At 37.5% G+C, this 26,847-nt stretch overlaps 2 protein-coding genes across 7 annotated transcripts in view; both read left to right on the top strand.

Annotated features, from left to right (window-relative positions):
• The window catches only part of LOC120477835 (RAS guanyl-releasing protein 2), a 51,458-nt gene extending 39,619 nt beyond the window's left edge, over nucleotides 1-11,839 (top strand). Inside the window, exons 13-17 of one of the 3 annotated variants that reach the window (XM_039669741.2) lie at nucleotides 1,433-1,574; nucleotides 2,365-2,401; nucleotides 8,349-8,507; nucleotides 10,081-10,143; nucleotides 10,314-11,839. In XM_039669741.2, the coding sequence (XP_039525675.1) occupies nucleotides 1,433-1,574; nucleotides 2,365-2,401; nucleotides 8,349-8,507; nucleotides 10,081-10,139 (397 nt within the window). In that variant the 3' untranslated portion in view covers nucleotides 10,140-10,143; nucleotides 10,314-11,839. Of the gene's footprint in view, nucleotides 1-1,432; nucleotides 1,575-2,364; nucleotides 2,402-8,348; nucleotides 8,508-10,080; nucleotides 10,144-10,273 lie in introns of all 3 variants that reach the window. The other 2 variants (XM_039669740.2, XM_039669739.2) reach the window with 2 other exon arrangements.
• A 10,421-nt stretch (nucleotides 11,840-22,260) lies between these two features.
• Nucleotides 22,261-26,847, top strand: part of sipa1 (signal-induced proliferation-associated 1) — a 65,406-nt gene continuing 60,819 nt past the window's right edge. For 2 of the 4 annotated variants that reach the window (XR_016147968.1, XM_089124187.1), the window contains exon 1: nucleotides 22,903-23,065. The gene's annotated coding sequence lies outside the window, so the exon portion shown is untranslated. Of the gene's footprint in view, nucleotides 22,477-22,901; nucleotides 23,066-26,847 lie in introns of those variants that run through there. The other 2 variants (XM_089124153.1, XM_089124093.1) reach the window with 2 other exon arrangements.

Genomic DNA, 26,847 nt, shown 5'->3' with positions numbered 1-26,847 from the left:
AGCCGGAAGCGGAGGGGCGGGACTTAGGCTCTCTATTAAAATGTTTAAATGTTCGCCGGTTCCCGCCTCCTTCTTCCCACAACAACAAACCCTGTTAACGTTACATTGGCAAACTCATTAGTGAATTAATCCTCATTTGTGTTTATTTCTATATGGTGAATTACTGCATGATACCTGGATGTTCAGTCAGGCGAAACTAAGATGGTTCACATCACAACACAAACGTCCGTGTGCTCGTCTGATTCAGAGATTTCATTCAGGAGAAATTGCCATCGTTGAAATTCTATGCAGCTGAAGGACACTATCTGTGTCCGTAGTTCACAGAGAGAGCACATACAGTACACGCCAACCCGGTCTCATCCCAAGACGTCATATAACTGACGTTTTGGGACGTCTTTTGACCATACGTCAATATTCGCCTTTTTAGGGCCCCCTTAAACGTCGGTAGATGAGGTTATGGGATCCTAACTCTACCCCATACCTAAACCTAACCCTAAACCTACCCCGTCACCTAACTGACGTTAAAGGTAAAGCGTCAGTTGTATGACGGCCCGGGATCGCCATCTACCGACGTTTAAGGGGGCCCTAAAAAGGCGGATATTGACGTATGGTCAAAGTACGTCCCAAAACGTCAGTTATATGACTTTTTGGGATGAGACTGTGTTATACACGCCAGTCCGGGCTCCTCGGCCGTGACAGGCAGCCGCCTCCTGTTCCTCCATCAGCCTCAGCTGCTCTTCACTATATTGCGACTCGTAAAGATAGCCACGAACATCGGATTCGAGCAACAGAATTTCAGAAATCCTCTTCTTCCATATCATGTTTAGTTTCTTCCATCATTATCGTACTTCCTATCTCCACAGCGCTTGTTAGCTTAGCTTCCAAACAAGATGGCTGATATATTGATTCAGTATCTGCAAGGGAAGTCCCACCCACTGATCTGTAATAGGCCTGTGGGGTGAGTGGGTCCCACACCCTTGAATAATAATGAGCTAATGTTTGTAGTCTCTACACATTTGAATGAAATGTGACTTCCCGCTTATTACGACACAAAATTACGATTTTCACGTCATAATAAGCAGGAAGTAAAACACTTAAATTCTTATTTTTCCCATCTCAGGGGAAAATAATGGAATAAACCATGACCATTCAAAAATATGACTGGGTTTCTAAAGATACAAAGCTTAATGCAAATGAGTGAAGTGTCCCTTTAAGACATTATTATTATTATACAGTTATTATTATCGATATAACTAAATCTACAGTGGTGACATGAGTTTTGAGCTGCTTCTCTTGTGATGTTCACGAAGCACCCTTTCCATGGAAGTGTATCTGTTATGAGGAAAAGTTTCCCAAACTTCTTGGACCTCGTAGACTATTTCAGAGTGTATGTCTTTCTCTCTCATTTCATCTGCTTGTCTCTATCTATTAGGGATGGAAAGATCAGCAGGGAGGAAATGATAGATTATTTTATGAAGGCCAGTTCTTTGCTCAATTGTAAGATGGGCTTCGTACACACCTTCATGGAGACTACATATGTGAAACCCACCTTCTGCGAACACTGCACCGGCTTTGTAAGTATCAGATGCTCATGCAATCATATAGAAATAGTTTCATGTTTTTTGGAGTGCCCTTGTTATGCTTTTTCGTATATTATCTTTCATGTAGTATAATATAGCTGTTTGTAATTGTAAAAGTTCTGCAATGTTTTAAAGATCAAGTGCAGACCAATGGAGTTATTTTCTCCCAAAAGAAAGAACCGATTCTAAACTGAAATGAGCCATCTTTTCGTCGTCTTACCTCCTGCTCGAACCTATAGGTTTGAGAGCAGGGGAGGTTCTCGAAAAGGAGGGGTTTATAGAGACCGGATCCTTGATCAAGCCATTTCAGACACTGTGAGAAAAGAGGTGATGCTGCAATCAATGGTTTTTCGACCTTTGATGCATGTACACCTATTGACCTTCGAAACAAAATTAGGAACCTATACAAAAGCATAATAGGGGTACTTTAATTATTGCACAGTGTCTTGGACAGTTTTAGAAATGAGCTCTACTGAGCACATTTGGCTTTGATCTGTTGGTTTATTTATAACATGGTGTGGTGAGTAGCTGTGTATTGAATGCTGTACCCCAGTCCCTTCCATTGTGTGTATATGGTACTTTCAGATCTACCTGTGTGTGTGTGGCCTCTGATGTTGTGTTTTTGTGATGTTTGGGCTTTCCCTTTCATCTATTGTTTTCCTGCTGTGATTCTCATTCTCTCTTGATCCTCCTTCTTCTCTTCTCTGTACTATTTTCAACATCCTTTCTGCATCCCGCTCTTTCTTCAAAAATAACTTTAATATGTATATCTCTCTTTTTTAAGATATGGGGCTTTTATAAACAAGGATACAAATGCAAAGGTAAGAGAGAATTGTATATGTGCATGTTTGTCATGTCTGAAAAAAAAAATGACCAATTCCTTTACCAATTCACCCATTCAGGAAAGCTCAATAGGACAGAGATTTGAACAATATAGAAGTATTGATAGATAGTGTAACACTTCCCCAAAAGATTTAATTTTGTATACTACATTTTCTCATGATATCCATACACTGCGCTGTAATGAAAGTTGTAGTGGCCAGTGAGTCTAAATACAGAAGCAATCGCGCATAGGGTCCATTACAGGACTGGAGCTTTCGAGCTTCGTAAAGGATGAAAAAGCACTATAGATTTATCATTAAAGCAGCCCATATTACTTCTGAAGTCATATGTAGCTTTGAATGAGAAACAGACTTACATTTAAGCTATTAACTCAATTAGTCAGTGAGTTGAATTCAAAAACGATTCAGTGAACTAGTTTTGGACAGTATCTCATGATTCATTGAAATCTGAAAAACACACACACAAAACTAAAAGAAGATTGGGGTAGCTATAGGGTGGTTGTCAAGGTTTTCAATAAATTATGACCAGAATTTCGGTTGCACGATGTACAGTGTTGGGAGTAACGCATTACAAAAGTAATACATTACAGTAACATATTACTTTTTGCTGTAACGCAGTAGTGTAAGGCATTACTAATCAATTTTCAGTAATATTTTACTCGTTACATGTTCAGTGAGGCTTGTATTACGGTTGTATTACAGTGTATTGTCTGCTTTTACTTCTTGAAGGCAACAGACTATGTGAAAGTTTTAAAGCAGTCTTTTAGTGCCAGTTCAGAGCGGTCGCGTCTGTAACGTTGTTTTTTCCTCATAAATGCGAACATGAAAACTAAAATAAAATGAATATTTTAAGTTCTATGGAGACTGGAGAGCCAACCCTTCCTCATCCGAGTTGCGCAGTGTAATTAACAGAATTACAAAAAATATATTTTGCCTCCTATTTTTTTTGTCACGCATGAATGTGTGTCTTTTCCCTAATATTAAAAATAAAACACAGACTGATATTTGTCTAATGTCTGGAGTCCTTTAAGGAAGTAGCCTATATACGTTTCAATACATGTATTTTCTGAGAATTTTTATTTCAAGTTTTGACTGCAAATGTCATGTCCATAATGCTGGACTTCCCCAATTTTAAATAATTTATCCTCAACTAGTTTTGTGGTGTAGGTCTACGTATTTTATAATGTTAACTTCAAATAATACTAATAGCCTAATTTAAAGATAAGGCAGCATTGGATCTGGACGGTAAGGAGAATAACGCTGGAGTTGGAAGAGTGTCGCGATTCTGTAGGTTCGTGGATCTGAGTCGTGTGGCGAATCGCGATTTCGGTTTCATATTGCATATCGTTACAGCCCAAAAGTTAAGTTCTACTTAGTTATTTTGGTGAAAGTAACTCAAAAGTAATACATGACTAATGTAACGCATTACAATTCTGGGACAGTAATATTGTAAGGTAATGAATTACTTTTAAATAACAGTAACAAGTAATACCTAATGTATTACAGTTTGGAAGTAACTTGCACAACACTGACGATGTATAAGATTATAGCACAAAGTCATGAACTGCTTTTATGCTACGTTAATGTTGCTTTTGCATATTTTCAAGCTTAAAAACTCCCTGTCCCCATTCTCTGCCCCCCTGAAGCAGGGCCAGATTCAAAATTAAACTAGGATTTAAAAATATCAATGATATTATTTGGCACTTTGGATGAAAAACAGTATTATTTCTGTTAAGTGGTGAAGTAGCGCAATAAGCTGTTCAGAATCTGTTTTTTTTTAAACAAGTCACATTTCATTTTTAATACAAGGAAAGGCTGGCCAGGACAGAGAGCAGGAACAATCCTGTAATACTGTTGTGGAGAAGTGAAATGTGCTGTGTTTAGTGATGTCTGTAGAGCTGCCAACTCTCACACAGTGACCGTGAGATTCATTTGTCACTTTTCACATGCTCTCACGCCACACATCCATTTTCTCACGCAGAGAAAAGTCGCGAAGCAAAGAGCCTGACACTGACACCGACAGACAAAACAGAGAAGGATACTTTTGCTATGAAACAAATTCTCAGCTCTCAGATTTGGACTATTTTATTATGAAATTCAAACAACAATTGCCGTTTTGGCGCTTTTAAATGTGACAGATCGCTGTTGTGCCTCAGTTCAAATGGCAGCTGAACCGGTCATCTCTCTTTACTAGCCTAGTTAATAGTAAATTAACACAAATGATCAATAGAGGGAATGGATTGATGACGTCACTTTCCCGCCGGAACAACACCCCTCAGTCTGACTGAGTGGCAAAAGATCTGCTGCGTGACTTGATTTAATAGGGGAAACTGCGAAAATGCGACTAAAACTAACAATTTTATCAATTTAAACTAAATATTGGACTCGATATAGTGTTCCTTACAACTTAATAAAGATCCAGTGATCCATGGATATTGATCGTGTTGCCTGATTTATGTTTGCCTTATTTCGTCACCGGGGAAATAAAAGCAAAATAGACCTAAACATAGGCTAAAGCAAATTTGCCTGTGAACGCTTTATATAAATACAATATAGGTAGGTCTAAATCCGGGTGATCACTTATATCAATATCATCATATCATCCAGCCCTAAAACATTATAGTTTTTTTTTTTTTGGTTAGTGTTTATTAAAATAACATCCAATAATGCAGAATATGCAATGATAAATATTTAATTGATGAGTTGTTAATATATATAACAATTCAAAATATATGGGTATGGTTTTACACCTAAATTCACTATATTGACAAAAAATGATAACTGCAAATCCACCTTTCGCTGACCAGAGTCCAGTTGTGTCTGTGAATTGCAGCGATCCATTTGGTCCTCTTTCCATAGCAGTCTGTAAAAATATACCTCCGATTTTTTTGTCAAATCTAGTTGTACAGTCAATCGCACTGTACAACTAGACTGTGAGTAACTGCAGGCACTCCAGCCGACGGTGACGCATACCCTCTATAGGTGTGTTACGTGTGTTGATAGATGCAGTAGCCTACAACTTACCGATATGTATATGCCTCATACATACTGTAATATCAACGCATTCTCATCACATGGTGTCATATACTGACGCTTTTGCCAATGCGTATACGACCAATGCACATGGCACCCTTTAGCGTCAATATAATACGCTTTGGTTATGGTAGGTTTAGGTCTGGGGTAGGGTTAGGGTTAGACCACTAGGAGGCGCCTTCTGGCCCATATATATCTGCGTCTCATATTGAAGATAAAGGGTGGTATGTGCGTTGGATATATGTGCATTGGTATATGACGCCTTGGGATGAGAACGACCAATCAGTGTTTTTCAACCACGGAAAGAGGTCAATAAAACAGCATGAGTAGACTACAATGTCACATAACGTTACATTTACCTCAGGAAAGCTATTTAATGACCATAGCACATAAGTTGGTTAGTCAAATTTTTTATTATAATATATTTAAAAGGGTAGTTCACTTAAAAAAAAAACAACATTTGCTGATAATTCACTCACCCCCATCTCATCCAAGATATCCATGTCTTTCTTTCTTCAGTCGAAAAAAAAAATTAAGGTTTTTGATGAAAACATTTCAGGATTTTCTCCATATAATGGACTTCAATGGGAACCAAACCTTGGTTCAAGGTCCAAATGAGAGTTTCAGTGCAGAGTTTCATGGATAAGGGTCTTATCTAGCGAAACGATCGATCATTTAAGTGCTCAACTCGCGTATGATTGCCGTCTGTATGTTTTCGTCATGGCCGAACAACAGCTACAAGGAAGAAGGCAACGGTTTCATCAGAGGAAACTAAAAAAGAAAAGGGGAGAGTGTCAAATTAAAAGCCACGATGAGGATTAACATTGGTCCAGCTTTTGCTTCGCTCGCTGGCGTGAGCTAAAAGAGGAAGGGTGCTTGACCGATGCGGACGCTTGCCTGCACACAAATGCCGTTTCCAAGGTAACCCAGATAAATTCATATAAGCAGTGTAGTATTTTCTGGTATTCCGGCCACAGCCGATGGTGTTATGAGTGTAATAAAATGCCCACAGCCCAGTGTTCATTTCTACACACAAACACAGCCCGCCTCAGCCTCAGTGCAGGGCATCGCATTAATAAAATCACCTCATGTCAAATATAACGTTACATTAAATGTAGTGAACGTGCCTACCAATCAGTAGTTACCCACAAACACACCACATGTCCCACGGTTTCTGTAAAAATAAACCAACACACATACAGTCAGCTCAGGCTGACGGTGTTTTCAGTGTAGTGAATGTGCCCGCTGTCCCGCGCCCACATTCACTCACAGACATAATAAGCCCCACGAGGCTCTCCCCGCTCGCTCTCTCTCAGCCGACTGCAAAAGGGAATCGAGCACGGCAAGACTGGCCGCCTCAAACACTGTAAGCACACACAATCTAAAGACACGGGAGGCTGACCGGTTGACTGTTTGATGACTTTAATTTGCGACAGTGCTGCGGAGCTTGTGGCCTCTAGGGACGCTAGACGTGAAAGTTACAGGTCGAGCGCCATTAGTCATGACTCGATGGGTCAGATAAGACCCTTATTCATCGTCTGGTGTCGTTTAAAGCCCTTTGAAGCTGCACTGAAACTCTCATTTGGACCTTGAACCGTTTGGTTCCCAGTAAAGTCCATTATATGGAGAAAATCCTGGAATGTTTTCATTAAAAACCTAACTTTCTTTTCGACTGAAGAAAGAAAGACTTGGACATCTTGGATGACATGGGGGTGAGTAAATTATCTGCAAAAGTTTTTTGAACTACTCCTTTAAATGAGAATTTTGTGAAATATGTGCTCTATATTAAGCTACATTATGTTTTTTTTTTTACTTATATCATTAAAATAGTATAAAGTTGTTGTAATAAAAACTTGATTTGGCCTATATTTAATTTGAGATTTAATAATACCAGCTGACAGGGCTCTCTGTAGTCTATGTTTACAGCATTAGGTGAGATTTTCTTTCTTGATAAAAAAAATCTCGATAATAAATCTACTGTAGCCTACCTAATATGTATACAAATTGAATCAAGATCAGAATAAAATGAAATCTGAATCAAGCAATAATAAAAGCAGCAGCCTATGCCAATTATTGCACCATGCTGTCACTAAACTTGATAAAATGATGTGTAGTTAGGCTACCAAATGTTTTGACAACCACAATAGCCTACATACAAATATTTTTACATATATATTCTACTATACAAAATATTTGTATACTAAATTGTGAATTGTGGCTACTACTTTTATTATACTTTCTATTTTAAAAGTTCTCCTATATATATATATATATATATATGGCCTTTGTCTAAGCAATATTTTTAGGGAGGCCTGTAAGAAGTGATTGTGTGAGTAAAAAGAGAAACATGCAACATGGCCAAAATAGCCAGTGTTGACATTTAGCTGAGAGAAATGAGACAAGAGTGAAAATGAAAGGGTGTGGAAGAAACGAGAAAGTACTTCCCTTTTTTATTTAATCTTCATACATCTTTTGTCACGCTAGTGTTTTTAGCACTTGTCATTTGAGTGTGCCAAAATGCCTCCTCTCTTCAGACATCAACTCTCTTCTGCCGGTGTTTTGACTCCCTTATTCTTTAACTCTCTCAGTTTCTGTTGTGTTGTGAAAAAGTACACGTTGGCATACTTTTAAAAAGAGACCTTGTAATTATTTTCTTTAAAATAATATAGCCTACTTGTGTGCTAACTGAAATGCAATTAGTTAAACCTTATAGAACTTAAGAAGGCTAAATCTTTACATGTAATTTCATACTTCTATTGTTAATGAAATATGGTTGCCGAATACTGCACCGAAATCATTTCTCATAAGCTAAAATATACTTTACCCTAATGAGGTTAATCTCATTTCTATTGAACCATATTTGTCATTTACCACCTCTCTCTCTCTCTCTCAGTTTGTGGGGTGAACTGTCATAAAGCATGTCATGGACGTCTGACGATTGAATGCCGTAAAAGAACGAAGAGCATCAGTCATGAAACACCCCCATCATTACAGTCCAGATCCTACAGCTTTCCTCTGTCCAGTAATGCTCAATCAAACCTGCAGAACACAGGTAAACATATTCTCACACACACTGCACATAATTGCTGAACTTAGAGAAGCTTAACCCTCTCGTTATCTTCGGGGTCTTTTTGACCTGCAAATGACTTCTGGTAAATTTTAAAAATATGTTCTCTTTGTCCAAATGGTATGAAAGTTTCTAGACCTCGTAACACTGTAGATCTACCAAAAAAAAAAAAAAAAAAAAATTCATCATCAAAATCAGAAACAACAAAGAAACAACGCAGATCAAATAGACAGAAATGATTAAATAATAAATTATTTATAATAAATAAGGTAGCACACTTTTTTTCCTACAATGCAAAAAAATAATCCACAATACACACACACACACACACGCACACACACAGTTATACATTTGTAAGGCAATACTATGCATACTGCCTGCAGTGTACTGACGCATAAACACCTGCAGTGCAAATGTGTAAACAAGACTGTATGTGATGATCACCAATTATTGTTCCTAGTTGTTTGATTTTTTCCCCAATTCACTGTTTTTTTTAACTAATTAGATTTTTTTACTGCTTTATTTGCTCATTTGTTATTGCTGTTCAGTTCATTGCATTTTGATGTTCATGTATTTTTACTCAATATGTAAAATAACTGTTAATTTCTGTAATTTTTTGTTCTGTTACAGTTAGTAAAATTGTAGAAATAAAATTGTAGAATTATATTAAAAACAGATGATTGAAATAAATTATAAAATCTAAAGACTCCAATATTTGGAGTCTTGCTCAGTTTTTTTTTCAAAAAAACTTTTAATTTTAACTTTTGTTATAATTGTGAGTTTATAATATTTAGATATGAATCCAACTGGAAAAACTTGTGAAAAGATATAGATAGTTTGGTTCACATAACAAATAGCTTATGGTGGAAGTCTATGGCCATCTAGTGGTTAAAGTGAGTTTTATTTTTTATTTTAAAACTGCATTTTCCAAAAAACTTACAATAAATCATTTAAAATGATCCATGTTATCCCCATTAATTAAAGTTAGAAATCTTGGTCTTTTATAAAGTAAAGATGACATAAAATGCTGTTTTTTTTGTTTTGTTTTGTTTTTTGTAAAAAAGACTATTTAAATAAATATTTAATTATTTATAGAAATTTAAAAGATATCAAAAATCCTCCAAAAACTGCACAAATGATGAGTAAAAACATTAATAAACAGACTAAAATTACATTTGTAATATATATATATATATATATATATATATATATATATTATATAACTCTGTAACAAAATTAAATGTTATTGTCTGGGGTCCCTGGAGACCCCAAACATAATGAGTGTAAACACAAATGAAGATAATCAGAGGGTTAAAGCTTAGAAATAAAAAAGGCAATTGCGACTTTTTATCTCACAATTCTGAAATTTTGTCTTGCCATCAAAAGTTTACATCTTGCATTTTCGCCTTCCGTCCGAGTTTATAACTCTGTCAGAATTGTGAGATATTAACTTGTAATTGTGAGGGAAAAAAGTCAGAATTGTGAGAGAAAAAGTTGCAATTACTTTCGGGCGTTTAACAAACTCTCTGTCTATTTTTGTTTATTCATTGGACTTCAGTCATCACAGAAGAGGATGTTGAGGCAGCTGAACAGGGTGTATTTGACTGTCACCTTTAAACTGGTAAACCAACATTCTGCTTGACTGATCACTACATAAAAACATTTCTCAGAAAAAAAAAAGACAATAGCTATTATGCTGAATATAAAACATTACACATATTGTATTGTTAACTTAATATTGTTTCCTGTAGTACAGATTTTCGTGCTGGGGCAAATTTCTTCCAATTACAGCCAATCAGAGAGCTGATCAGAGTCAGAAAAACAATCAAATTTGGGGATAGACTGTGTTCACCGTCACATCATGCCTGACACATCATGAGACATAGACATGCTGCTATCTGCTGGACTGAAGCTGCAACTGCTGACCAGATCAATCAACTCTTCCTTTTAAAGTCTGAATGTAATCTCAAACATATCTCAAAATCTCAAGCATATTTGTAGGATTTATCATTATGGTGTATATTTTACCCAGGCTCCTAAAAAAAAAAAAATAGATGAAAGATATGATGAAATTTATCATCAACTTAATGAAGAGAAAGTTATTTCGGTTACCATGTTCTGAGTTACAGAAATGTAATTCACTGAAATAATGAGATCTTCTAACATCACCAAAGCAGTTCTGGCTGAATTTCAATTTCAGTATCTGGTATTTGTGTTTATATGATTGCACCTGAAATATAGTTGATATTATGCAACCAGTAATGTTCTTTAAATCTTTGAATTTATTACATTAAAATGTGTGAAAATATCCCAATTAATTTATCTTAAGAGAGTTAACTGCAATAAAAGGTATAGATATTCCAGCTGTAATTGGTGCATCAAAATCTTCATCATCTGATTTGTGTAAGTTGTCCTAATTTTTTTTTTTAAAAATTGCATAAAAAGGCTCTCCTTTGATACCATAAACATTGTGCACGAACAAGATTTTGAACAGAAACCATGGTGAGCTATTCACCTCTGATTTTTTATTTTTTTTTTACTTAGTGTGTCAGTTGTATTTTTTCTTCATCTGGGAAAGGAATATGCTGGTAAAAAAATATCTTTGGGTCACATGGATATCTGAGCATTAAACATTTAAAGAATTTGAATTCATTCAAAGGGTTAAACGTAATAAGTCATGATCGTTTGGATGTAACATGGCATGCTGAATGGTTAAAGATCTTAATGAGGAAATACATTAAGTTTTTTTTTTTTTTTTTTGCTGTTCGATCTGATGAAATAAAAATATATATTTGTTATTTAATTATATTTTGATTTTGTAGTTGTGGTAAAACACCCCTTTTAAAAAAAAAGTGTGGCTCTGTTTCACACCACTATAGGTCAATATCTCACATTTGAGAATATCTCTTTTTCAATGTTGGTTGCGGACAGTTGCTGTTAAGATGAGATTTCCAAAATTCTTCCAATGATCTGAGAAACTGTCAATATTAGTCTGGGAAATCAGACTCTTATGTGATGTGACATTAGGCATGTATTGTATGCATATTAACTAATATGTTCTATTCAATATCCTGTTATGTTGAATGTCTTGTTTTTATATTTACAGAAAGATCTGAGAATGCATTTTACATTTAAGTGAATTTGTTGTGTTGCACATTGAAATATTGTTTGTTCTGTAATACAAAAGATGAATTTTCCTTGGTAATAATTGAATGTATTTTTCTCATGCAACTACCTTTTAATGTGCCAGTCTGTAGGAATTTTTCAGTGACATAATAAATATTCCTATATCAAAATATCTATGAGTGACAAAATTACATGAGCCTCTCTTCTTTTCTTTTCTGAGTCTGTAGTCATAAAAAATTATTTACAAACTTCTCACACTTGCACTATTAGGATTTCTTAAGTTATAGCGCCCCCTAGTTTTGGAAATTTGTGTCATTACATATGGCTACAAAACGTCCCGGGTTACGTATGTAACCCTAGTTCCCCGAAGGGACGGACGCTGCGTGTAATCGCAGTGGGAACGCCCTCAGCGTGATGGGTCTGAAGCATGAATGAAATCAATCAATGGAGAGAATGAGCGTACGGCGAGTGACGTCATCGACCAGGAAGCTATAACTATCCCCTGAGCACACAAGCCGCCAGCTTAAAGGTGCAATGTGTAACAAAGTTGAGTATCTATTAACAGAAATGCAATATGACATCCATAACTATGTTTTCAGTGGTGTATAAAGAACTTACTTAATTAACCGTAATGTTTTTATTACCTTAGAATGAGACATTTATATCTCCATAACCGCGGGAATCCCCTTCTATGAAGGTCGCCATGTTGTGACGTCATATTCCTACCGTAGCCGAACGCGAACAAACAGCGCTACAGAACGCGTTTCATCACTACCTTGAAAGAGAAGTAGCGGAAAGCTGGAAGCTAGCCTTACACTCCGTGAGTAGTGACTTTTCCCTTGTGAGTGGTGTAAAATATGTAGTTGGGATTGTTTCTTGTAACTTAGTTCTCCCTCGCTGTGTTATGGGTTTGTTATGTTGGGGATAGATGTGCTGTTACGTTCGTGAGACAGCTGATGATTAGTATTCATGTCATTGACCGTAAAACAGTACGTTACAGGAATCACTAACCCGTCGATAGAGACTTTCACTAAAGTCTTTTATCACTAAAGTCGATCGCGAAGAGTTTTCAAATTCAGAGAAAAAAAGCCTATTGTGTGTAGTAAATAGAATCTATGGGATGCGGAGATGACATGATTGTAACAGCGCGCGCACTTCCGACCTTTGGACTCATGCGGACGCGTCCCAGCTCAGCCACAGTAACAGCTCATATTAGCCAGCTAAACTATTACTGTCCTGTTAGAAAATATATATAGCTGCTCCTTCGCTGTATTATGGGTTTGCTACAGTATGTGGGGAGAAATGTGCAGCTGGTTACGTTTGTGAGACAATCAGCTGATTAATATTATTTTATTAAATTATATATTAAAACCCTTGATCCTCACCTGACTATGGCTTTGTAAACAGTATTCATGATGTGGTTTATAATGGACTGTGGTACAGAAACAGTGACAATGTTACACACTCTTGGCTTACTCTGGCTATTCTCTGCTGTCTCAGCCGACGAGATGTTTGTCCCGTTTTAGCAACCGTAGCTTCTTCGAAAGGGAGGGGTGAGCAGTGGGCTGAGACCTTAGTGCAAACCTGGTGCAAACTCGCAACCGAACCACTAGATGTCGCTAAAAATCACACATTGCTCCTTTAAAGTTACTAAAGCAAGCGACCCAAGGGGATGCCGGGAGAATGGCAGGACACGCAGCGTCCGTCCCTTCGGGGAACTAGGGTTACATACGTAACCCGGTACGTTCCCCTTCAGGGACTACCGCTGCGTGTAATCGCAGTGGGAACGCAATACCCACATCCCCATACGACCAAATTCCTGTCGTGTGTCATTAGGAGACACAAACCGACGAGAGAAACTGAGCTCCGGGAGTGGAGCTAAGGTCAAGGGAATAAAAAACCTGATGAAAGTGTGCGGTGAGGACCAGCCTGCCGCATCACAAACGTCCTGAAGAGAAGCTCCTGAAAGAAGAGCTGTAGAGGCAGCCATACTCCTGGTGGAATGACCCCTTACAGCCAAATGTGAAGGCTGATGGGCCGAACCGTAAGCAAGCGAGATGGCCTCGACCACCAACTTGCTCATCCTTTGCTTAGATGCAGGACACCCTTGCTTAGGTGACCCAAGAACAGGCAAACAGTTGTTCCGATCTTCTCCACAGGATAGCTCTGTGGACATAAGCATCTAACGCCCTAACGGGGCACAGCAAATTAAGTTTCTCCTGGTCTGACACCAGAAAAGGCAGAGGACGTAAAGCCTGCAGAACTATAGGTCTGACAGAAATAGTTAGTACCTTAGGAACATAACCTGGTCTCGGACAGAGAAAGGCCTTATCCTAACCAGGAGCAAATTCCAGGCACGAGGGAGCCACCGAAAGTGCTTGAATATCTCCTATTCTTTTTAGAGATGAGATAGATTAAGGATAGTCTTTAGAGTATGAAACTTTTCCTAAACTTCCTCGAAGGGCTCGAAAAGAGCTAGGGAGAGACCTTCTAAGACGATGGCCAGATCCCAAGCTGGTACCCTCGTACAAACTGCAGGCCCCAGCCTCAAGGTGCCATGAAGCAAGCGAGATATCAGTGGGTGTTTTCCTAGGGAACCTCCACTTGTTCAAGTTCAATACCTTTATGTTGTCCCCTCAGTGGGGCAATTGATTTCACAGCATAGGAGCACAAACTTACAGACATAAATACACATAGGATAATAAAATAACATAATGCACATTCTAATCAATTCCAAGATGTGTAAGCTACCTTACCCTCCTTGCATTTAGAAGAGAGACAGCAGACGGAACAAAGGAGTGTTTTAATCTAGATGTTTTGACAAATGGGAGTCTGAGCAATGAACCTGATGGTAAAAACTGAAACTGTTGATGTAAGGCCATTGCACACCGAGTCCGAAATTCGCATCCGAAATTTTCGCACGTTAAAAAAAAAATTCGACCTCACGTTATGTCAGTCACGCTTGCACACCGCCTCCGAAACTTTCGTCCGTCATAAAATTAATCGGATCGGGTTCGATTTTCTGCGTTTTTCGCATCCAGAGCCAGCATTTTGAGAGGTCTTTTGACAATTCAGGGCCGGGGGGAGCTCGTCCTCGAATCATTGCACATATGCGCCGTGCTTTCAGTTTCGGTTTTCAATTCGATCAAGTGTTTATGTTCTCTTCTCTATATTGGATTATGAAATTAATAAACCTCCCCTTTCAATCAGATTGAAATTTAGGATCGAATAAGGTGTGATTGAGCAGCCTATTCGATAACTAATGTATTTGGGCACAATACACAATAACAGCCTAGCTGTTCTGTCTGCCCAGCGCTTCCAACGGGCCGCGCACGGGTGTGTGTTTGTCCGTGTGTGTGTGTGTCCATACCTGGTCCATTTCAGACACACTGCCAGTCTCCGTTCAGAATCGATTGGTTCACGGAAATTGGTGGTCTTGTTTTTAATATGTGGCTCCAGAATCGCTAGCAAAGCATCGAACTGTCCCACTGACATTCTGAGGTAAATTTTGAATCGCTCAGGATAAATTCGCAACTCCTTGATAAGGAACTCTCCTTCCTCTCGGCGCAATTTCAGGATTGGATGGACGTAATATTTTCTCTTTCTTCCCTTTTCAATAAGAGAGAGGGCAAAAATCATCCTCACTGCTTGACGAATCCATTTGGTATTTTTGCGTTTTTTCCCGCAAAGGTTTAAGAAATACGCAACGGACTCGGTGTGCAAGGTTTCTATGCGTGACGAATTTTTAAGCTGACGAACACGAAAATACGCATACGAATATTTCGTGCTCGGTAAAGGATGAGAACAGTCAGTCAAGATGGAGTTTGCTTTCTTAAACAGTTGTTTTTTGTAAAGATCCATTAAGGTTTCTTGTGGACACCCAATAACTGCAGGAAATCCAGCACTGTACCAACTGGGCAGTTAACTGGGTCCTGCTGGTGCTCTCCACACCAAGAAGTTAAAAATTTCCACCTCGCGGCATATAACTTCCTCGTGGAGGGAGCTCTGGATTGGAGGATGGTTTTCAACAATCTCAGTCGAGAGACCAGAAGCTATGAGCTGGGCCCCCTCAGAGGCCAAGCCCACAGTCTCCATAGTTCAGACAGTTGAAAAATACCAAGCCAGTGAAGACATGCTGAACACACGGTTCCCAACCAGTGTGCAGCTCCAACAAAAGTTGTTCCCTAGAGCCCACTACTCCCAGGTGGGCTACATCACAGGGGAGAAGGTCCAGCCAGCAAGAATCCCCAGTCGAAAGCACATTGTATAAACTGATAATGTGTTACAAGTGTGGGGGAGTAGGACACATTTCATGACAATGCAATCAGATGGATGAGCCTTTAGTATGTCATTGGCTGAGTCTTCAAGTGGTTTGAAAAATAACTTTTTGCTTTAAGCTATGGCACGCCCTCTCATGATGCCACAACACACACACCCAAAGAGAGAGCGAGAGAATTCTGAAGAGGATTTATTTGCTCCGTAGGTAACTCAACCTCACAGTGAATTCCCTGCACAATTATTCCATATTGCAATTTATTTGTTTGTTGCACATTTGTTTGTTTTTATTTGTCCCAATAAAGCTATTATTCTTGAAATGATATTAAAAAGTGCTTTTATATTTTAACTGAAAACAATGTTTGTTGGCATTTTGTGACACAGTCACAGATTTGTTTCCAAGCTTATTTGATTGTGAGCCCAGAAAACATCACAGGGGCACAAGAAACAGTCAAACAGAGTCTTTTGCTACTCTGTTGAAGATGGGTACAATGCAGTATCATCTGCATATCTAATGACAAAATGTGGTGTTTTAGTTCTTGCTCTGAATTTAGATCATCTGAAGAGGTTTACATCATCCCAGGTCAGAGGACTTTCTCCTGAGTGATTATCCAATTTTTCAAGGGCAGGCTTGAATACATAGGTTAAATAAATGCCAAAAGAGAGGACACGGCCTTGTTTCACACCTCGATTAATATGATTCTGAAATCTGTTGATAGGTCACCATCATAGTGTTGCATTTTATTATGAAATTATTATATACTTAATTACCATTAAGTGGTAGAAGGATGGGAGGGTAGCCAGCCTTATGCAGGACCATACAAATAGCCTTTCTGTCAACTGAGGCCAAAACTTTGGTCAGATATATAAAAGCAAGATAGAGTGGCTGATTATTTTCTCTTGTAATTGTCTCAAATATCATGTTTGTTGTGAAGCGATTGGGCTGAAATCCACATTGAAACTCAGAATGTATACCTCAGCTAGCTGGTGAAGGCAAGTCAATAAGACGCAGACCAGGATTTTCCTTGTAAAGCTCATCAGTGAGATTCCTCTGTAATTACCGCAAACTTTACGGTCCTTTGTTTGTTCTTGTACAGGGTGATGTTCTTTGCATCCTTGAAATCTTGGTGAACATGCTTAAAGATATTATGTACTAGATATCCTGACGAAGGACGAAGGCCCGGAGAGTGGTGACTCCACCCACAGGTGGTGGAGTCCATATGGCAGAGGAATGGCCGAGCGGAAGTGGACTTGTTCGTCTCCAAGGAGTCGACCCACTGTCCCCTCTTCGCCCTCAATCCTCCAGCTAGTTTGGAGCTAGACGCAAGGGTGCAGACATGGTCAAGGCTTTCCTCCAATAGTTTTGTTCTGCTTTTTTATATAGAAATATCATGTGTAAATAATTTATAATTACAGTATGAGCATCATTCATTATATATTGAATTTACTTGACCGCTAAACCAAGCTTGGTAAAATATAAGCAAACCAGACCATGGAAAAATGTCTTTTGTGTTTATCCTCTTGTTCTTTTAAAATTTTCACACAAAAAATCTAATCTTTAATTAAGATAAAATAATTGAAAGATTTTCCTAAAACAAACAAACACAAATAAGCATAAAATTGTTGGTAATATTTTGTGTAACCTCTCTTTTCCTATGACAGCTCTGACTCGTCTTGTATAAAAAGGTTGTTGAACATATAACAAGGGACCTGAGAACTTTTGTGTGTGTGTTTTCTTTTACTTGAGGTGTGCTTTGGATCATTGTCCACGTGGCAGATCCAACCATGTCCCTTTTAAGCTTCCTTGCAAAGGCAGTCATGTGTTGATTTAATATCTGTTTATTGTATCCTAACAGCTTGTCCATGGCCTTTTGAAGAAAAACAGCCATGTAACATCGAAGCCACACCAAACTTAACAGTGAGGATGAGGAATCTTTTCTGCTGCATGAATATATCTTCCTCTTATAGTATGTATGTAGGCATTTATCTATTTAATTATGAAAATCCCTAGTTTGGTCTTAATAGAGTTTTTGAAAGTTACAGTTACCTAAAATCTGTATGGCAACCATTCCAAATAAGTTCTTTCCCATAGTGATTCATGAATACTGGAATTTGTCACCTTATATTTATTAAACAGTGAAACATAAGTAACGACTTACCACTAAAGGATTTGTGATCACGCAGGAACCTAAAAATCTACAATATAAATGTGAATGTACTTCTGTTACATTTTTATATATTTCAACAGGTGCAATTTTAGCACAGATGTTTTGAAGAATTATTTTAGTTAATTTATGGTTAGATATTTGAGAATACTTTAAATGCAAGACTAAATAGATAAATGGCCTTTTTTTCTGGGGGGTGTTTATTCACCAAGTGTGCCAAAGCTAGTGGAGAGTACTACTGTTTATGGTATACAGTTGTAATTGAAATTATTCAAATTATCCATTGCAAATCTGGTTTATTGGCAAAATGTACAAATCAAACAAAAGTAATTGAAATTACAACACAACAAATGTTTCAAGTGGCTTCCCCGAATTCAACTGAAAATACTATTTTTAATGACTTCTGCTGTCTCAAAATTATTCAACCCCTTCATGGCAAGCATCTTTAGTAGAACACTCTTTTGCCTTTTATGACCTGCTGTAAACGAGAGGTATAAACAGACACCAGTTTCTGGCAGCGTTTCTGAGGAATATTAGCCCATTTCTCACGAGCAATGGCCTCCAGTTCCAGCCCATTCTCACCCCCAAGGCGTCACCTAACTGACGCCTTGGGAAGCAAGACTTGTCCATCAAGCCTAACATATTCGAGCCAGAGCGAGCGAGTTGATAAAGACGACGACGGACCTGCAGAACAACCTCTTCATATGGATGTATTGGTATGTAAGTTAACTGTTTTGTGTTATTAGTGAAAGTCGACTATTTCTCTTGTTAAAACAAGCACACTGACAAGATAAATGACTACGGTCTAATCTTACCACAAAAAAATAAGTATTGATAATATGATACGTTTAGAAAAGCATCAGAAAACACAGCAGGTAATGATGAAACTCAAGAACAGTAATACTGCAGACGTGTAACGTTACTTCAAAACAAAAACAAAGAAAGACAAAGGTACTGCTAAACCATGACCACCATGTGTTTTAAGAAAGTAAAGTACTTATTTTTATGAACGATATTTACAGCTTATCGAAATGCTCTGTTTGTCTCCAAAGATAGAAGGAATTTATCTCTCATTCAGACAAAGTCAATCGGCAAGCCCTTCTTTATACTGGCGGAGGTTGTTGAAGTGGGAATCCTTGAAGTGCTTCAGGTCACTACATCCAAAAAACGAACATTTTGACTTGCCCTCTCGTAACTTCTGCATCATTGAGCTCGGACTACAAAATCGGAGCGAGAAATAATAATGGCGGATTGCTCGAAGTGTTGGACCGGTAGTCAATGTCCTCATTTAGCAGTTCAGCTGCAAATACGGTGACGTGATAGTTCAAAAAACATCATAGAAAACAGAAAAATCTGAACAGGTTGAAAAATATGACCAAAAAAGAATATAAAGATATAAACAAAGCACCTGAAGAGAATAATTTCATCTTTTAAAAAAGTGGATGTCCCCTTTAATTAATGATATCTGTTTACCCTAAAGGGGTTGTTGCTGCTCTCCCTGCTCTTATCCATGCAAAGCTGCATGGATGCTCAAGGAGTTCTTGCCCAGAACAGAACCATACCGCTAATCCTTACTGTATGCAATTGCCAATCATATTTGACAATAGTGGTCCTGACAGAATTGTGAAAATTATACAGAAAGTTGAATTGGTTTTAGTCATTAGACCAAAGCAGAATGACATGCAGGTCAGAAGAAAATCAAGGAAAATAAAGAACTGCTGTTATACAAATACCCAAAAGGGACCAAATCTGCAGTTTAAAAGCATTGTTAGGGGCAATAACATATTGCAACAATGCATTTGTTAACCTCAAACTTGCCGCAGTACCAACAATGTCCACTAGATGACCATATAATGACTCTAAAAATGTCTGGGTACATTTAGGACTGAACTTAGGACACCAGACTCCACTTTTGGCTGCTCGCCATATGCCCTTTATACACTTTGTTCATCCTTTTTAAATATTTTATTACCTCTCTATTTTTTGTGTATTATCTCTGTGGACTGAAGCCACACCCACAACAAAATTTACAGGACAAGAAAGAAACCTCAGTAGAAAAAGAACCTTACTAATTCACAAAACTGCAACTAGACAGGCTCCAGAACAGTGTTATTTTAATATTTTTCATGTGTTATTAAAGTATAGAGTGCTGCAGCGATGGTGGATTTGTGTAGGCAGATCTGAAAGTTAGCATCATTCTTGGTTCATCAACAAAAACCCAAATGCTTTTTACACTTTTGGATTATTACAGAAAATAAGCTCTGTGACCAAAGTGTATTATTCTTTCAAGTTTCATTGTTAGAACATTTCAATGCAAATCAATGCAAATTAACCCAAAGAATATCGGCAGAAGTAAAAAGCTAAACGTAGGCAATAAATGAACGACTCACGACTTCAACATCACCACCATTAAGCTTCCAACCCGATTACGACCCTTTTTAGTCTTTATTTCAATTTTTTCCCCTGATAGTTTGAGCTAGAATAATTTGCATCTGTTCAGAATCTGTTCGCCTGATGGCGTTTAATGTCCCAGACATCTTTTCAAGCCTTTTTAAAAATGAGTAAAAGCTTTAAAAAAAATCACAAGAGGTGATTACTGATGTCATAGAATAAAATGTGGAAAGCTTGTGTTAACCACAGACCTTATTTCAGACATTTAACCAAAAACCCATTAAAAAAAAAAATCGTCTGACTTCAGGGTGATGGAACCGGATATGCTAACACAGTCTCATCCCAAGACGTCATATAACTGACGTCTTGGGACGTCTTTTGACCATACGTCAATATCCGCCTTTTTAGGGCCCCCTTAAACGTCGGTAGATGGCGATCCCGGGCCGTCATACAACTGACGCTTTACCTTTAACGTCAGTTAGGTGACGGGTTAGGGTTAGGTTTAGGTCTGGGGTAGAGTTAGGATCCCATAACCTCATCTACCGACGTTTAAGGGGGCCCTAAAAAGGCGAATATTGACGTATGGTCAAAAGACGTCCCAAAACGTCAGTTATATGACGTCTTGGGATGAGACCGGGTTGGATATGCTAAAAGTGAACCTGTTTCTGCCTCTTGGCCTACAAAAATAGGTCATCCCTGCAGCACTAATAATTAGTAGTAGGCTACTTATAAAGTACATATTATTCTGCATGACATATACATCTGCCGAAAACCTAAACTTAACCAAAAACTACCTTACTAACTATTAATGAGCAGTAATAAGGAGTTTTTAGAAACAAAAGTAGCAGTTAGTTTGTACCCTGATCTAAAGATTGTGACCATATTTTTATTTCACCCTCAGTTTTAGTGAAGGATAACAGCACAGCTCCAGAAGAGGTCTGATTGCGGTTCGTTCATCTGTAAGGTTTAAATAAGAAAATGTAGGAAAATGGAATTTACATCATCTATTAAAATAACACATCTATATGATAGATACGTTGAACCAACAAGAACTCATCCTTTCCTTTCTTACAGTAATATTGTTTATCATGAAAATCATTTGGCAATCAAACAAAAAGGCTTTGTGTTTGTGTGTGTGTGACACATCGACCAACCCCCCAAATCACTCCTCCCCTACTTCCGTAGTGTTCAATTAGTATCAGGGAGGGTCACCCCACATTCTGCTGCCAGATGGCCAAACCATAGTAGAGTCCCCTTGCTGTAATACTGAATCTGGAGGAGAGCCCTGGTCATTATACCACATCACAAGCGAATGACTGCGTATGTATGTGCTGACATGAGTCACAAGTGATTAGGGTTATGCACACACACAAGCACAAGCACAAAAAGACTGTGAATTGCATATTCGCTCTTAAAAATAATGGTTTAAATGGTTTTAAAAAAATCACTAAGAATTGTATTTTTTATTTTTTTTCTAGTGAACTCAAAAATGGTTCTATTGCATCATTGCAAAAACACTCTTTTGGAACCTTTACTCTCGGGAATCATTTCCACTCAATACAAATCTAGTCTGTATAATCATCCATCCATTAGTCTAGAAAAAGGATTACTGTAGCTACAGTGAGGAGGCTGAGGAGCCAGAGGGCAAGAGAGATTCAAGCAAAGCGGGTGAAGGAGATAAAAGACAGGAGGGGGTGGAGAGCTATAGCGTATGCGGGGCGGAGGAAGGGGTCGGCTTTAGGTTGATGTGAATGGGTATTAAAGGCAGCATGCTAGAGAGGGGCAGAAAAAGACGGAGAGCAATCCAGCCTGCCCCTGTACGAACAGAACGATGGGGGCATAGTGAGCTTCTCAGGGCAAGCTGTCAAGGGTGGATTTTGCATTTCTGCAGTGAAATATTTGGCTGAAGGAAAAACAGCCTTCACTGGGGGAGAGAGAACACAAAAATGCTAGCATGAATTGATGTGTTTATGTGGAACTGAAATGAAAACTGGGAGGTAAGAACCATTTTTTGTACTTAAAACCACACATCTTGCTATACCACACCATTAAAAATAGACGTTCCAAATGGGTTGTGATAGAAGATGTCATGAGTGAACAGTTCCCAAAACATATGTCAATAGTGAACAGTTCCCAAAACATACTTTTAATTATCTCTTAAGAACGTCATAAAGAACCATAATTGAAAGTTCCATGAATGTAAAGGTTCTCACAGATTTCCAGTAAAGAACCTTTATTTTTAAGCGTGTACATCCCGTTCTGCGTTTGAATGCGTGGTTTTTCTGAAAGATACAAGTAACACTGAGACAGAGAAGAGGATGTGTCAACACAGTAAAGGGAAACACATTGTGTGAAGCAGAGGAAGTGATGTCTGAGGTTGAAACTGTGCTCTGCTAGCTTCACACCACTACACGTCATTGCTGGCTTGCATTCGCAAACATGCACACTCACACACATGCGCGCAGACCGCTGTTCTGACACAGACACCGAGCCACTGCAGATCTTTGCTGAGGATGTGCTCTAGATGATTGACAGAGATTATGGAGACAAAGAATATGAGAGAATGAGACAAATAGATTAAAAAAGGTAAGGATTTTTTTTTTTCCCACATTTTGTCTCGATTGATAAAAAGGAGGTCTGGGATGTTTGATTTGCACTGAAGTTATTTCCGCAAGCGCTGCAGCTGATGGTGTACAAGGTGGCAAGGAAAATGCAAGATGCACTGTAGCGTCTCTATCAATCTCTTTCTCATTTGTTTGGTAGGATGGGGGGAAGGGTTGATCTCTGAGCTCTAGGGATACGTTGATAATAGATGAGAATGGAGGGAGTGGAATACAGAGCGATAAAAGAATAGGAAGAACATCAATATTAAGCATGCACAACAAAGGGTACGGCTGCATGGCATTTCATGGCAGCACTTGACCCTGTGCAGTTGACGTACGTAAAATGTGGATAACTGCACAATGGCATCTTGCCTTGTCACATTTATTAGGCTGTAATGTGATGGTGCACTGAGTCCTTTCTCTTCCTCTGCCTTCTCAGGTGCTACAATAACACATGTGCTTGTTGGGTTCATTTGATTGTTTTTGCGCAGAATTAAATCATTACTTATAAATAATCTACAGTGTGTGAAGTTGGACCTGCTTCCAATGCATCAGAGTATATAAGGACCCTACATAAAAAAAAAAAACTATTTATAGAATTGCACATTATTACAATTAAATTAAAAATATATTATAGTCTAAATTTTAGTGCTGTCAAATGATTAATCGCATTCAAAATAAAAGTTTGTGTTTACATAATGTATGTGGGTGCACTGTGTATAATTATAAATACACACACATGCATGTATATTTAAGAAAAAAATAAAAAATATTTATATATAATATAAATTATATATAAATCTATATACAGTATATACATGAAAATATTTCTTAAATATACAAGCATGTGTGTGTGTATTTATATATATATAAAAAATAACACAGTGCACCCACATATTTTATGTAAACACAAACTTTTATTTTGGATGCGATTCATCGTTTGACAGCCCTACTAAATTTATATTAAATGCAATTAGTTGAACTTAAAGGGTGGTACAATGCCCATTTTTACAATATGTAAAATAAGTGTCTGGTGTCCCCAGAATATGTTTGTGAAGTTTTAGCTCAAAATACCCCACAGCATGTTAAAACTGTCCCTTTTGAGCGTCAGTAAAAACGTGTTGTTTCGTGTGTGTCCCTTTAAATGCAAATGAGCTCCAGCACAGAGGGCGGAGCTTCAAGAGCTAGTGTGTGTTAGCAGCAGCTCTGATTACCTTGCAGACACATACTAAAATGTCAGAGAAACTGTTCTGCTTTTTATGTTTAAACTGGAGTTGGACAATGATGGAGAGATTCAAGAAGAAATGACAACATGTAGAATGCAACAGGACGTTTCTGAATGGTTAGTTGATGAATTCATGCTGCTGATATGGAGTTAACTATCTTCAATTAGCATATTCTGTCATAATAATCTATACAATCGCTTGTGTGGGAACTGTTGTAAGATGCTTACAGAGTGGCATGCTATTGCATTTGTGTTACGTACTGTATTGCGTACTGTATTGCATGATGGATGCGACAGCTTGAGCAGACTCACAAATGTGCTCTACTACAACAACTCTTCCTCTTCTCAACATGGACTGCATGTTCCCAGGCCGGGGTTTATGTACATTTTAGGGTTAGCGATGTCACTTACCCAGAAGGAATGTCGTGTAGTTCCTACCAGCCGTTTGTTGTAGTCCTTAAAAAGCAAATATCTTCCTTTGCTTTGAACTTTGAGCGTTGTATCTTTGCAGATGTTGTTTATGCTCAAACAGCAACATTACACACTAGCCTAACTAAAGTTATAAAGGTGAAATCATAATCAACCATCCCTTTAAGTTGTGCTTTTTTTACCCACTTAAATACGATTTAAATACATCTTTATATGCAATTTCATAATTATTGTCCTTGAAATATGGTTAAAGTATGCCGATGAATGTACTTGTAAACTAATGTCATTTCTATTGAAACTTGTTTGTTACGTATTTAAATATATTTTTAATTGCACATTTTTGGGCCTCATGATGAAGTTACAATTTATTACAATTAGAAAATATTAGTTCACTTTAAAAAAAAACTTTTGCTGATAATTTACTCACCCCCATGTCATCCAAGATGTCCATATCTTTCTTTCTTCAGTCGAAAACAAAGGTTTTTGATGAAAACATTCCAGGATTTTTCTCCATATAATGCACGTTACTGGTAAACAAACCGTTCTTCAGTGCAAACTGTTCAAAGGGCTTTAAACGATTCCAGACGACGAATAAGTGTCTTATCAAGCGAAACGATCGCTCTTTAGAAAAAAACAACAACAGATTTTAAGTTTTACAAGCTCAAACGGTCGCCTTGCTCTGTTCTGTGATGCGCGTTCGTGACGCTCCTATTCAAACTCGTTCATCAAAATGAACGAATCTTTTCCCGAGTCAATTCGTTCATTTCGTTCGTTGAATGAACCAAATGACATGAAAAAGATTCGTTCATTTTGATAAACGAGTTCTATTTAAAATATTATTTAAAAAAATGTATTTTTAAAGTAAAACGGAATTAATTTGACATTTAGAAAGTGCATTTTTTAAAGTGTAGCTAGAAACATTCATTAACGTGTACACTCAAGTGGCCTATTATTTCATTAATATAATATTATTGATTCGAAGTACACAAGTGCATAGGCTAGTATTCAATACAATTAAGCATATTTTTTCGCAATAGCATCATTTTGGTTATATAAAACTATGAAGGTTTTATCCTTTATCTGGGCTGCAGGATATAATGTCAGAATGTATCACTTTAATTGAAACATTTGGCACATTTGAAACAAGTTTTCTTATACTGCCATTTTCACTGTAAGTGCTTGCAGTTGCATAGGGAAGCTGGTTATTGTGGCTATTCAGCTGTGATGTTGAGATACAGAGGCAAGTGGAAGTGTACAACATAATGTGTATTTTCAGACTGGTCTTATTGTTTATAAATGCAGTGTAGGTATTCGTATGTAATATATAATACATATTTAATATACTATTTTGTATATTTGGGTAGATGATGAAACAAAAAGTCCTGACAGCATCTACAATGTAAACAGTATTACTGATAAAAGGGAAATATTCATGAATCGTTTATATTTATATATCATATATATTTATATAGTTACATTTTTGCAGTTTTAAAGATACGTTAGATCCCTTAACCTTATCCCCAAACCTAAACAAAACCACATACAGTGAGTTTTTTGTTTGATGTTGTTTCAATACACCGGTATGAGGATTCAAAAAATATAATATAAAGATAAATGTAACAGACAGACAGGTGTAATCATAATAATTTATGGAATTATCCAAAAATGGCAACAACAAAAAAAAAAATTGTAAAAAAGTATACATGTGTGGCATTTAAAGAAAATATACATAATGTTTATACAATTACAGAAATTGTGTTCATTTCAAGATTTGATAGTGTTGTTTTGTTTAAAATGATGCAATCTTTGAAACCATATAGCACCAGAAGTCACACAGAACAGAATGAAATGTTATAATGACAAAAGAAATGAGTCAGCTGTGATAAATAAATGAGTCAACTGTGATAAATAAATGTGATTGAAAAATAATCTCAGTGATTTAATTCCATGAATTAAATATTCTTAGATTAAAATTAAGGTTAAAACGTTTAGATTGTCAATGTCAATATTTTACTTTGCAAACATACATAAATGTATATGCGGTAATATACCACGGGATCATGTTGCCAATGTATTAGACACAGATACAGACTTATTTAAGGTCTGCATGT

This window comes from Pimephales promelas, chromosome 1 (assembly GCF_988280905.1).
Source record: "Pimephales promelas chromosome 1, fPimPro1.hap1.1, whole genome shotgun sequence".
NCBI classification, from domain to species: Eukaryota; Metazoa; Chordata; class Actinopteri; order Cypriniformes; family Leuciscidae; genus Pimephales; species Pimephales promelas.
Note: the sequence above shows the minus strand (reverse complement) of the source record. Positions and strands in the feature narration are given on the sequence as shown.